A 14,319-nucleotide genomic window follows, 5' to 3' on the forward strand; every position below is an offset into this window, starting at 1 on the left:
GACGTGAGCCAATTCAGGTATGAGTTTGGGGGAGTCCATTTTCCTTCTCACTGTGTCATAAAATAGTAGGTGAAATTATTCTAAGTAAAGCTTCTAAGCAGGATTGAATCTAGCCCCAGTACAAGGCATTATATAGTAACTATGGCCTAAAACCACTTGTCCTTTTGTCTTTCCTCCTAAAATAGCTGCAGAATTAGGCCTCTAAATCTTCTTTACTGTACAACAAAAAGCCATTCAGAAATGGGAGATGTTCCTTACAAAACAAAATGTTTGGGATACAAACCCAAACCACTCACAGATCCTCTGCCATTCCAGTGTATCTCATTCTTGAATGACCAGAGCAGGTACAGGAGGGCAATGAGATAACTTATGGGATGACTAGGAAGTTAAGAAGAAAAAGCAGAGAGGATGTGATTCATATGTCCTCCACCTCCCAGAGGAGCAGACAGAAAAGATGCTACTGCCAAGGCCTTATTGCTGTTTCCAGACAGGGCTCTCCTTAGGGACCTTTGCTCAGTTTACACCAGGGAAGCCCAGTGGAACTTGCTTTGACAAGGAACCAAGAGGAAGTAAACGCAATCAGCCCAAGACAGAGCTAATTACACGGGATATTATAAGAAATTTCCTTCACTGAAAGGGTTATCAAACAGGCTGCCCAGGGAGGTGGTTGAATCACCATCTCTGGAGGTGTTCAAAAGACGTGCAGATGTGGTGCTTAGGGACATGGTTTAGTACTGAACTCAGCCAAGTTAGGTTAATGGTTGGACTCCATGATTTTTTCTCTTCCAACCAAAACAGTTCTATGATACTAATCTAGAGGCACATGGGGCTTCTGAGCACATGACTGTGCTTTCCAAAGGCCACTTAGGTCAGAGATGAGGCACGCAGCCTTATTTATGAGAACAAAGGACCTCCTGTCCTATTCTGCCCTACCTCTCCACTGGGATGTTCAAGCATCACTGCAAAGCAGAATCTTGTCCAAAATTCCCTCTTGATCCTTTTTAGGGTTTAGGAGCTGAGACTGGAACTGGATTAAGATGCATTGAAAAAAAAGCAGAGAGGAACTGGCACAAAAACCGGCCTTGGTAGACTGAATAACCACAATGAAATATCTCTGTTTTTTAATATTTCATGTCACTTTTTTTAGTTTTTGTTGTTTTTTATTTGATTGATTTTGCTGTTGCTGTTTTGGTATGCATTTGGTTGGTTGGTTGGTTGGGTTGTTTTTTTTTTTGGAAGACTAACATTTAGGTAAGAAACATTCAACTTTAATGAAAGCAGATTTTACATCCTCTAAACATTGGGTAGATTATTGTGATTCAAATGAATCATAAGCCTGATTTGTCTAACCCTTCCCATAATCTTTCCAACTTCCAATATATTTTTTCAAACCTGTAAAGTTTCAAAAGCCTCTCACTGAAATGGTCTTCATCCTTTTCCTGGCAGGAATTTCCACGACCCCATTACCCCTTTTACAAAGTTACAGTTCATAACTTCTTCAGCTTCTCCCTACTTGACCAACTCAGACCACTGAAGATCTATTCTGCAAAACACAGAGTACTCTAGAGAGATGCTGACCCCTTTGGACTGTCATGGATAATGCTCTACACTTCTAGGGTTGGGCTGCTGCTTTAGCACCATTAACAATGTATGTATTATTTACACCCCTCTTCCCTTCTTCCCTCCCAACCCAGGAACACCATTAAACAGTTTGTATGAAAGGACTGTTCAAGGGATTTCTACTTGTGCATTTCTTACCAATCTAGACAGTGCCCTAGAGCCAGCATAAATAATGCCAACAAACAGTACTGAAGCAGGAAGCCATGACAGGATTTCAGACCTGTGAAAACAATTAAAATCCCATTACTTCACCACATTCTGTTTACATGTGCTCGGTAACTGTTGCTTGCAAGGAATAAAATATTATGTATGTACATATATTTCAAAGGCATGCATATTAAATTCATTGTCTGATTGCTGGGTATTTCTCCCATATAGCAAAGAAGTCTGAGGCAGAAATTAATCACTTCATCTAATCCTAGACATGAGCCATCTGCATGATAAGTTTTCTTCCTTTCACTCTTTCCCTGGCTTTTCTTCCTGCAAAACTGTTTTACAGCAATTGCTTCTATTAGTTTTAAGGGAGAGAAATTTCAACTGATTTCCTTAATGCATTGTAAAAGGCAGAAAAACTGACAAATGAAGGCATAAAACGGCGTACTTGCACAGACAGCACACATTTTCACTATGTACAAATACACTTGGCCACCCACACAGTAATTTCTCAGCCAGATTTATGAAGAGATTCTTCCTAAAGATCAGATTGTCTCTGTGGGAGCCTGCCTCTTGAGATTTCCTAATGACACTCCTTTGACTAAGCCAAACTCCTAGAGGCATTTTGACAACTAAAGGAGGAATGAAGTCATCACATATTGATCTTATTTTTTTTTTTTTAGCCATGGTTACTGCAGTAGGGTCAGGTTTCCATTCTGAAAAGGGGCTTCAGAACTTGCACTTTTCCCTTTATTCATTTGGTACTTAAAGGGAAAAAGGGATCAGGTAGGTGGTAAATTTCAGAGAGAGAAATATGAGATTTTGAGCAAGGGAGGAAAGGAGTAGCAGTGATCTAAAGGCCTGATCCAAAGGCTTCCTAGGGCTGAGGACAATGCTACCCTCTTTCACTCTTCCTAAGCTTTGAAGAAAAGTCAAAGGAAGGTTAGTCAGTAATGCTGGATCTCAAAATGAAACCAAAATGCTTGCAGTTCCTTAATTTGGATTACATTTCCAACCAACATGTAAGAATTAAAATAACATAATTATAGGTACCTCTACACTACCACACTTCATGGAACAGAAGAAATAAAGATGACTAAAAGATTAAATCAGAACAACAAAGAAAAAACATGCCCAAAGATTCATGTAAGCTCAGACAAGGAAGAAAACCTAAACATCATATTTCCTCTTTTACTTTAACATATAATTTTCTAAGATACTTGATCAGAAATCCAGGGTAATGAAAACTGAGTAATCTTTAGATCCTTTTACTGGCATAAATATTTGCTGTTTTTCTGGCATGGACACCATCCTTTTTTATAAACACCCTGTTCTTTTTGAGGTTATTGACTTCAACAGGATTTTCATTGAGACTTGGATCTAAAACTGTTATACTTCATTACCAGCAACTTCACATCAGACACTAACAAAGAAAAGCATCCAAATGGAACTGCAACAAATGGAAGAAAAGCAGAGAGAAAAGAAGAAAAGAAAGAAGAGCTGGGAAGATGAAAGGAACACACAGTGAAATCTGAATTTTCATTTAGAACATAATACTGTCTCATGTTCTCCACCACTAAATTCTAAGAATCCCAAATATATCTTCATCTCCAATTCGATACTGTGAAGTGCAATGGTAAATTACTTCAGATGCTTTTTCTGTGATGGAAGGGTAGAATTGTATGCTGCCAAGTGGGAATTTCAGGACTGAAAAAGAATGCATGGATGTCTGATGTAAGGTGTCAGCACCAACAATCTGTCTTGTATGTAAACCAATTAGTAACTTCTTATGCTGGCAATACAGTGATGTACAAGCAAACCAGGAAAGCTCTGTGACATAAAAGAACTGATGAGCTTGTGGTTGTAGGAGAAGATCCAAAGCCCACCCAAGGCAGTGGGTAACTTCCCCTAAAGCACACTTTGGAGCTCTGGTTTAAGCAAGGTTCTGAGCTGCTGCTTAGCTGCAGGGAAAGTTCAGCACTACAAGAAATGCCAGCCAGAACACATAGGACTTCAGTGCCTGCAAAGGGCTAGGCAGAAGCTGGGTGGCAAATCTCAGTATTATCCAGATGCTATACTGCTATATATATTTGCCACAGAGCCCCTGCTTTGGATAAAAGTTTCCCAGGCAGTTACCATTCATTCTGTAGAAGCAACAATGATGGTGATTGGAGCTCCTTACAGCTGGGAGTACTGAGGAAAAGCTGGGAGTACTGAGGTGAAAAGCAGAACATTCACAAAACCTGTGAGAAACTACTCCAAGTAATACGTTTTTATTTGTTGGTTTGGATTTTTTAATGGTGAAACCAGAATTCCTGACTTTAGACAAAAGGTGATAAGCTGTGTGCAGTAAAATAAATCTGCTGAGACACTTTGGGATAACTTGAACTAGCTCAGAAAGCACATGGAATCAGTCCACATGACATAAATACTGAGACTTTGTAGAAATAACCAAACAAATGGGTAGAAGTTTATTATGTGAAGTGAGACAAGACTGGAGACTCAGTTTGGTATTCCTCAGTATCCTACAAATACACCAAAAACAGAACCATAAAACCCAAACTGCCAAACCCAGATTCAGAGAAAAATATTCTGTATATGCCAAGAAATGTCTTCCACTTTGGAGGGGAAAGGAACTTGAGAGGAACTGGTAGACAGAGTCTTTGAGACACTATGTTTGCATGTTAGGCAATTTTTTGTTTGGTTGATTTTTTTGGCAGTTTGGGTTTTTTTCGGGGTTTTGTTTTTTAATATAAGAGATATGTGTTAAAAGCCCAGTTTAGCAAAGCATTAAATTAATTCTAGCCATTTCATTCAGTCTATTCTACAACAGGCATCCTGTAATACTCAAACTTATGAAAAGGTTTCTCAAGACGTATTTCAGCCACTTTTCCTATGGTGTGCTGACATCTAGTGGCTTGAAGCCTCCATTGTCAAAAGACAAACTGATTTTTCACCAGAGCTCTTTTTTTAGATAAGAGCATCCTCTTCAACCGCACAAAATGGTTCTTGTCCAGTATTTTCTTTAATGTCTCTGAAGTTGTGAACAAAAAAGAAAACATATTTTCCAAGCTGGAAAAAAATATTCAACGTCTTCAATGTCATGATTTAAAGCAACAAGTAACCATCTAGTGATGAAAAGTTGAACTAAAAAGGACATTACAGAGTACCCCTTTTTCCTTTAGACTGTTCTGTGAAGTCAAAGTCTTCATCCCAGGAGGTATTTAAATGGTGTGTGGACCTGGTCCTTAAGGACATGGTTTAGTCTGGTTCTTCTGACAAACACACAGGATTTCATTCCAAATAAGGAGATTTAGTTTCATAAGACAACTGTTCAAATCCCAAACAGAAAATTCATCAGTTGTCATTTGCTAATACAGAATCACCAAAAAAAGTTACATTAGAAGAGAGGTCTGGCAGTCATCTTGCCCAGTACCCTCCAGCTTCAGAGCCAAGTCACATTCCTCAGGTCATTGTCTGGTAAAGTTTTTAGTACCTCCAGAAATTCAATAATTGCTGTGGGCATACATCTTCTAAATTATAACATTTTGGGAAATAAAAAAGATATGCCAAAATCCACACTGCAGAATGGATCCACCCAAGCAGACTACAACTCTTCCGAGTTGCTGTGACACTCAGTTCAGACAGATGATCTTTGTCTACTAAGCACCTTTTAATTTGGAGCTTGATTATTATATCAAACTTGTATGCAGCGTCTGCTCTTGCTGCATTTACAAATGCTAGAGTTAAGAAATGGTGAATAAGTCCCATTTGAGAAAAAGGCAGATGACATTCGTGGACTTCACTGCACTGAGGTTTGGGGGAAGTATCTGTCAATACCCTTAACTAACATTACAAAGGTTTCTCTTGTAATGCTATAAAATGATCCAGGGAAGAGATGTGGGCAGACAGTTGGATAAATTATCCTTCTCTTTTTTACTACTGTCTATGCTTTTTTGATTGTCTTACCAAGGTTAAACTACTTTGTATTAACAATCAGCTGAAGTGTGTGTCATGAACATTCATTAGACTAAAACAGAAGATCTCTCCTATAACTGTGAATACATAAAAAAATACACTCAGTGACATATTTTAGCAAGTGAGTAACACCTACAACCAATTTTAGCTATGTCATAACCCAGGTACAGAAAATAAGTATTTAGAAGACACTGTAAACCCCACAGTACCTTGAACACAAGTTTATCTCTACCCAGCCAAGCTTCCAGGAGACATGAAGCAGAAGTCCACCCACCAATGTCTGCCACCTGAAACAGAAACAAAACAGCACCTCTGAATTGTTTGCCCATTTTAACCCCGTGGAGCATGACCTTAGAAACCACAGATTCTCTCCCAGTACACCCATGACTGTAGTTATCTACTGTATCTCTAGGTTTCCAGGGATGCCACTACTCCTTTTTTAATTTTTGTGGGCCTTCATTTCCTCCAGATTTTTTAAACCTCTGGTGCTTCCACCTCCTTTTTCAAATGTTTTGTAAATCACCATCTCCCACAATTGCCTTAGTCTTATTATCAAACCCCCATTTTATCATCTTTTCCCACACAAGGTTTACAATAACATTAATGATGTTAAGGCCATGATGATCTGAACATGCAAGTAACGCAAAGTTTGTGACAGGAGATTAGTATCTTTTGTGCAAAAGCTGCTACTGTTATAACAAATAAACATGATTTCAGAATTCAAAGACTCTCTTCAGGTGACCAACAGGTCCCAAGAATGATGTGTGCAGTCCTAGTGGTTTCAAACACCAGCTCTATGACTTCCCATGATTATTCATGCTGGGTTTACATAAAAATCTCCCTCGGACCCAGTCTGCTTTCCCATCCCCCTGGATCTTCTGCAGCAAGCACCAAGTGAAGTGTCATCAACAATAACATCTTTATGCTGCATGAGCCTCTAGAGAAAACATCTTTGCAGCCACATAACCTTGCATATAAACCACAATATTGTGGTTTTCTCACTGAAAAGGTATATAATAATTACATATATTCTGCACTGACTTAAATATCTAATGACTTATCATACTGTAAAGCTATTCCTTAATCTACTATGGAAAGAATATGTAAGGCCTTTGAAATGCTTGCAGATAACTTAAAATTACAAGTGATGCACACTTTTTTTAAAGCTTTAAAGTAAGTTATTAGTGTCTTTCTTCCTTAAGATAGTAGTTTTAAGCTAGCAAGGTGTTTCATGGTTTTTAGGTGAAAATCCTTGAACATCTAGAATAGTTCAGACAGAGATCCTGTACCACTGTGCTACATCACATTAACATCTGCAACAAGTACGGAGGTGATTTTACTTATTATTCCCATCCATTGAAATTAATTCAAGCAGTTACTTAAACTCTCTCTCACACATACACCAATGAACAAATATTCACACTATGCAGTATTACCTAGAGTTGGACAGTGTCAGAAAGGAGCGAGCTCACTGTCCACATGGGTATGATCAGTATTCAATACTATCAAAGCTCATTTCCTATTTTTTTTACATAAGAAGCATAAGGAGAGCTTAAAAGCCACGTATCCCTGATGTTTGCTGCAGGCTTGACTGTGCTCTGACTGTGATGAATTCCCATCAACTTTATTGTGAAGAATTTCCTCTTGTCTCAAGTTTTAAGGACAGAAGTTGAAGTTAGTAACAATTCCAGATCTTTAGCACAATGCAATACAGTCTTAGATTATACAGGGAACAAAAGTAATAACAATTAACAATAACAGCATGAACTGAGAATTAATACTCTTTCACTTCTTTGCTAATTCTCTCATAGTTGTAAATGAGAGCACTTCTTAACTACTTAATAATGTTGATGGAAATGTCACCTTTAAAAGCCGGAACTTACAGGAAAATATTAAGATGCTGAGATGCATTTCTGAATAATAGAAAAAGGAAAGAACTGTGGTAACACATACCATAATGCAGTTGCTTGGCACTGAAATATGCTTTTTTACTGTTGATACACCATACTTGTATTTTATGGACGTTACTCAAAACCCTTTCCCCATATGCTAAAAACCTCGTTCGAGAGACAGCCTGTGTGGTTTGTGTGTCAGAACTGAAGAAAGCAATTGTTCTTCATTAATAGAGCTGAGTACACTCAAAGAAAATGGAGAAGCCCAAAGGAATTATTCCTAGCATTCACCACAGTCCTGGGTCTGCAAATTAGGCCATGCTAAGAAGTAGTAAAGGACTTAAACATATCCAGTGCCTGCCGATTTTACCGTTATATCAGAAGAATAAAAGGGGGAAGTCTTGACTCTAAGAGGCCAGATTTTAATCAAATGTCTCACTTAATTGCACACTACAACCATTAGCATATAATAGTGACAACAAAAGTTAAGCATTAAAATAAGCAACATGGTATTTCTATATGCTGGTTTTTGTTAGCATAGTGTAAGGAAACACCACAGCTGCACATTACCCATGAGTGACATTTCCAAAGACAGGCTGTACTATAATTGCTACTTTCCTATGCTGAAATATAAGAGACTCAGAAAAATAAGCAATGATGGAGTCTATCTATCTTAATTACATCATCATTAAAAATTAACCAAAACACATTAATGCACACTTTACTAAGGTTTTATGGAGTATGTTCACTAGACAGCAAAAGCCACTAATGGCAAGAGGTACTCAAGTTAATTTCAGCATGGAACAGAAATACTGATTAGAGTAATTTTTCAAACAACTGTATTCTTGAAACAGTACTTACCCTTGAAAAAGGGTAGGGTAGGTAAATTTCAGAACAGACAGGACATACTGGAAAACAAACACCAAATTAATGGACTTCACACATTTACAGCATTAAAACATTAACAACCAATCACAAGAGCAACAAACACAAAAAGTTTCAACCAAAACAAACAAAAAGTAAAAAGACCAAAAAAAGTTTTCAGTGATTTCTGTTCCCACACTAAAACTGCTGGATGCTGCCCCAGTCACTGTGGAATGTAGCAGACACTATATGATGTATGGAGTGGACACACTGAAGAATGGACAGAAGACTACCTTCTGATTTGCTCTCTTTCCAAGCATCTCACTGAATGGGAAAAGGATTAACAGGAACAAAAAGACACAAGCATTTGTGATTTTAAACCATATCATATCTCATTAGCAAACCTTGGCACAATCAAGACCAGTCATCTAACAATTTCCCATAATGAACTATATAAATACTATTTCTGTGAAGAAGAATGACTGAAACTTTCTCAGATGAAAGGAAAGGTACTTGCCATTCCTTCTAGGAGCCAGCAGAAGTTGTCAATGGCAAGAGGAGAAACGGAAAGCTTTCAAGAGAGAGAAAACTGTGCTGAGCACTTTGTAAAGTCCAGTTTTTAGGTCTGAGGGGTGTTGAATTTTAGCATTTATTGGCATCAATAAACAGAGTTATGATGAGCAACAAAGGGTCACATTACACATACATTTGTCTGAACGGTCACATGGGTTTTGAATTGGGACCTCCACATGTCCATACCCAACACTTGCATTTATGTATTACCTGCATCAACTGAAAAGTCTTTATTATAGGTATTTTAATTCTATGACACTAAAACTGACATTCAAGTTTGAAAATGTAGGCCCTATGTCAACGTCCTTTCAACTTCCTCTCAAATGTAGTTAGTCAAGTACATTTTCCAAGGCATGATGCAATTTGGAAGCTCTTCTAGCCCTTTTCTGTTTAACTGGTCACCACTCCTAGCAATCAAATAAAGCATGTTATCTCTCCCTACAAACTTCACATCTGGACTTTAGCCTCCTTCTGGGCACCCTTAATGGCAAGTATACTTTGGACTAGAAACCAGTGGCAGATGCTAAGAAGAGGTTTCGTTTTCACTTCTGAAACGCTGCTTTTCTCTAACTTTCCCTCAGAAACAAGCACCCTGGTTCCTTAAAAGTATCTTTTCTTTCAGAAATCTGCACCAGAAACATAGGCACACTCCCTGATAAATAGGATAGCAAGAAGTGGTTACCCTATCTCCTCCCAGAGTGTGCAAACCTCTTCAAATTGCCATTAGAAGATACAATTTCATTCACAATGTAACCATCTTCATCCTGCTTTTCCTTCTGTTTAGATATTTTAACAATACCATCAGGCAACTAAACCGCACAGTGGAAATCAGTGTCCTTGTAATTTGCAAGCTAATCTGTATGACTATAATGACTTGATCTATATGGTATATAATGATTTTAATACTCCAGATTTTCCCCTTGGATACTTAGTATTATTTTAAAATTTAATAGATCGAGGGTGATGACATGGTAAGATAATGGCACAGGTTGCCCAGAGAAGTTGAGGTTTCCCCCTCCCTGGAAGTGTTCAAGGACAGGTTGGATGGGGCTTTGAGCAACCTGGTCTAGTGTGAGGTGTCTCAGCCCATGGCACAGGGGATTCAAAATAGGTGATCTATAACATCCCTTACAACCCAAAACTATTCTGTGATTTTCTTTTGGGAATGACTGTGCAGTCAGTGGTTGCTATATGCCCAATAATAAAATACACTCAAGCATCACTGGTGCTTGAAGAGCCGCAGGATTTCTGGCTCTGTAACTAATACTTCATTCACTTGAGCAACACCATGTCACGCCTTAAGCCTCCCAAATGTACTACTATTGGAATATACACGTCATGGAAACAAAGACACACAGAGAAAAACAGGACCGGTGGGAGAACACAGACATCTATCTACCTCCTCTATGATAACGCACACGTGGATGGGCAGCGCCGTGGGTTTGGCTGAATTGCCAGGGTTTTTTTTCACTCGTACGCAGCCCTTGCCCGGGCAAGGGCTCACTCGCCGGCTCCCCCCCGAGCAGGGCAGGGCAAGCACTGGGTACAGTCCCTTCTCCCTGCACTCATCTCCCCCTCTCAGGCGCGCCCACCCCCGTTCCAGCTACAGCCTCGCGTTTCCCCCCGCCTCGCTTTGCCCCCGCCCCGGCCCCTCCGAGACTTGGGGTGGCTCGGCGCCCGCCCTCACCTTGTTGATCAAGCAGGAGGCCAGGTAGAAGAGGCAGAAGGCGAGGCCGCCCGCCGGCCTCTTCAAATACATCTGTCACGGCGCGTCCCGCCGCCAACGCCTGCCGGGGGAGCGGGACGGCCGAGCGGCCGCCATGCCAGCGACACGTCGCGCCGCGGCCACGCCAAGGGGCACCGGGCACCGCCTCCTTAAAGGGCCGCGGCTGCCGCCTCGCAGTCGTACCGGGCAGCCCCGCCGGGGAGGGTTGAGGGCACAAGTGGATGAAAAGCGGGATATGAGGCAGATGTGTGTGTCCTGGGCTGCCGGCGTGGCCGGGAGGGTGAGGGAGGTGATTCTTCCCACCCGCTCTCGTTTGCTCCTGTAAGACCCCCTTGGGAAATGTGTCCAGTTCTGCAGCCCCCGGTAAAAGGAAGACATAGACTTCTTGGGGCGGGTCCAGAGGAGGGGCACAAAGATGATCAGAGATGATCGCAGCCTCTCCCGTGAGGACAGGCTGAGAGTTGGGGTTGTTTAGCCCGGAGAAGAGAAGGCTCCGGGGAGACCTTCCAGCAGCCTTCCAGTACCTGAGGAAAGATAAGGACAGACTTTTGATAAGGGCATGTAGTGATAGCACAAGGGATAATGGCTTTATACTAACAGAGGGTGGATTTAGATCAGATAGAAGGAAGAATTTTTTTAAAATGAGTGTAGTGAAACACTGGAAGGGGTTGCCCAGAGAGGCAGTAGAAGACCCATTCCTGGGAACATTCAAGATCAGGTTGGATGGGGCTCTGAGCAATCTGATCAAGTTGAAGATGGCCTTGCTCTCAGCAGGGGAGTTGGACAAGATGACCTTTGAATGCCTCTTCCAACCCAAATCATTCTATGATTCATAGGTGATGTGTGAACTATAAATATCCCAGGGAGGTACAGAAGCAGTGAAAGACACACCCTATCTAGTCATCATCACCATTTTTTATTATGGCTTAGGTGAGGCTGTTTCTTCACAGATCTGGTATTAGCAAGGCCCTATCTCAGCAGTTCTCATCTGGACTTCCTCAAGTAATGCTAGGAACAGGGAACTCCCTGCATATGTACACCCTATTCTTTGGAGGAGAGAGCAAAGTAACATAAACAAGGAAATGAGTGTGGCCTAAAGTGTGGAGTGGAGGGTCACTAACTGGTAGATCCAAATCCAGCCCACAAAATGAGCCTAACCTGCTACATTTAGCCTCAAAAGTCAGCAGACAAAGCACAAAAGCTGAATGGTCCGCACCTCACCAATTCAAATTCGAGCATTTGCTCCATCAGACACAACCCTACCTGGTTCGTAAGGAGGTGGCCCAAAACAGACATTGGATTTTCAGTGCTGAAAGTTTTGGCCCACCCAGGCTTACAGAGATCATTGAAATGCCACTGTAATGGATGCTATAGAGATGGTAGGGTAGGTGATGTAGCGTTTGCACTTTGCAGAGCATGTGCTAAAAGCTCTAGAAATCTGTAACCATGTGCACTTTGCAGGCAAATGTGTACTTTGCAGACAAAAGTACACTACATTGCATCCCAGATTCAGTCTCTAAAGCTTTAAAAAATCATGAGAAAAGCTTACATGTAAGCATGTGATAAGAATACTTTTGACTTTTCATTTTAGTAGAGTGTCATTTTCATACAAAATATTACAGTGATATCTCTGTTTCTTGCAGTTCCTATTAAAAGTGGGAGATGGGCAAAGATGGTGTATCTTCCCACAGCAAAATGCAGAGGAAGGTTTGATTAAGAAAGAATATAAACATTTCTGACAATATTGTTTATCATGACTAACTTCAATTACATATTAAGTAATTGCTATACAGCTTTGGAGTTATTTTTAGTGCAATGAAGGGAACTTAATGCTTTGTGTATTTTTTTAGCTATTTTTACAAAACATGAATGTGTGGCAAGTGATTTTGTTTGCATGTTATTTTGCAGAACATTTATTCTTAATATAATACAGTTCAAAGCTTGATCCATTCATATAAGAGATCATGGGGCCAAGGCCTAGATAATATTTAAGAGACTATAAAAATCACTTATATCTGAAAATTAAAAACTGAATGAAAAGACATAGGAATATTAAGTAATTTCTCACGTCTTTCTGAATCAGAAACTACCAAAATTAGTTTTCTTAATCAATGCTTGTACAGTTGTGCTAGAGGAATTATTTTCTCTGGGCATCAGGACATTGTTTTGACATTCTGCTCATTTATAAAACTGATAAATTTAACCAAAGAAGATTGAAGGGGGCATGGCAGCAAAATGCCCAAAATGTGGCTGCAAGGGGAAAGAAATAATCTCTTTCTGCCAGGGCCAAGGGTTGAGAGGATAAGAACTGCACTGGTACAGCATCACCAAACAGTCACTCCAACACCTCTGTGGCACAGCCCCTTTATCATGTATTATGACCTTTGTCCCTTCCCTCCTCCAAACCCCCTGCCCTTAACTTGGGGACTTTCTGCAGTAATGAACGGTGGAACAGATTATCTTGGGAGGTTGGGATGTCTTACATCATTGCAGGTTGTTAAGGACAAATGAGGTAAACTTTGTCTGACAAATTTGATGCTTGCATGCTTACGAGTTGTCAGGAGTGGTGTTTGCTGGACCCTGGCAGCGTTATCTTTGCTAGATGTGTAACAGGGAACTGACTCTGTGGAGGATGGAGGATGCCACAGGGACTGTGAAACCCCTGACAACTCCTCTGATCCCAGAGCCAGCCAGCTTTGTGGGTAGGAACATGATCAGAGGGTGGGAGCAGCTCTCCTATGAAAACAGACTGAGAAAGCTGGGGTTGTTCAGCCTGGAGAAGGCTCCAGAATAACCTTATAGCAGCCTTCCAGTATCTGAAGGGGGCCCACAGGAAAGCTTGAGAGGGACTTTTTACAGGGTTATGTAGCAACAGCACAAGGGGCAATGGCAATTAACTAGAAGAGGACATAGACTTAGACATTAGGAAGAAATTCTCTTCTGTGAGAGTTGCCCTTGCTATGGGCAGGGACACCTCCCTGTAGGCCAGGCTGCTCAAAAGCCCCATCCAACCTGACCTTGAACACTTCCAAGGATGGAGAGTCCACGACTTCTCTGGGCAACCTGTGCCAGTGCCTCACCACCCTCATAGCAGAGAATTTCTTCCTAATATCTAACCTAAATCTTTTGCAGTTTAAAAACATAGGGGGGATGTTTTTAAACAGGATGAGGGGGGCATCCTGTTACCACATGCCCCTGTACTAAGTCCCCCCCATCTTTCCTGTAGCCCCCTTCAGGTACTGGAAGGCCACTATAAGGTCTCCCTGGAGCCTTCTCTTCTCCAGGCTGAGCAATCCCAACTCTCTGAGCCCGTCTTCACAGGACAGGTACTCCAGCCCTCTGATCACCTTTGTGCCCCTCCTCTGGACTTGCTCCATCAGCTCCATGTTCCTCCTACGTTGGGGACCCAGCACTCCAGGTGGGGGTCTCAGGAAAGCAGAGTAGGGGTGCAGCATCCCCTCCCTTCACCTGCTGCCCACGCGGTTCACGATGCAGCCGAGGACACGCGTGGCT

General features: G+C 41.1%; 1 protein-coding gene across 11 annotated transcripts in view; it reads right to left on the bottom strand.

The window, feature by feature from the left end:
* The window catches only part of TMEM241 (transmembrane protein 241), a 59,364-nt gene extending 48,410 nt beyond the window's left edge, over positions 1-10,954 (bottom strand). For 5 of the 11 annotated variants that reach the window (XM_071737320.1, XM_071737323.1, XM_071737324.1 and 2 more), the window contains exons 1-4: positions 10,768-10,953; positions 8,505-8,551; positions 5,961-6,038; positions 1,759-1,840 (exon numbers count right to left, since the gene is read on the bottom strand). In XM_071737320.1, coding sequence (XP_071593421.1) covers positions 1,759-1,840; positions 5,961-6,038; positions 8,505-8,551; positions 10,768-10,839 — 279 coding nt within the window. In that variant the 5' untranslated portion in view covers positions 10,840-10,953. Of the gene's footprint in view, positions 1-296; positions 379-1,758; positions 1,841-5,960; positions 6,039-7,187; positions 7,315-8,504; positions 8,552-10,767 lie in introns of those variants that run through there. The other 6 variants (XM_071737326.1, XM_071737325.1, XM_071737322.1 and 3 more) reach the window with 5 other exon arrangements.
* Positions 10,955-14,319: the final 3,365 nt, after the last annotated feature.

The sequence above is a fragment of the Heliangelus exortis genome, chromosome 2 (assembly GCF_036169615.1).
Source record: "Heliangelus exortis chromosome 2, bHelExo1.hap1, whole genome shotgun sequence".
Taxonomy (NCBI): domain Eukaryota; kingdom Metazoa; phylum Chordata; class Aves; order Apodiformes; family Trochilidae; genus Heliangelus; species Heliangelus exortis.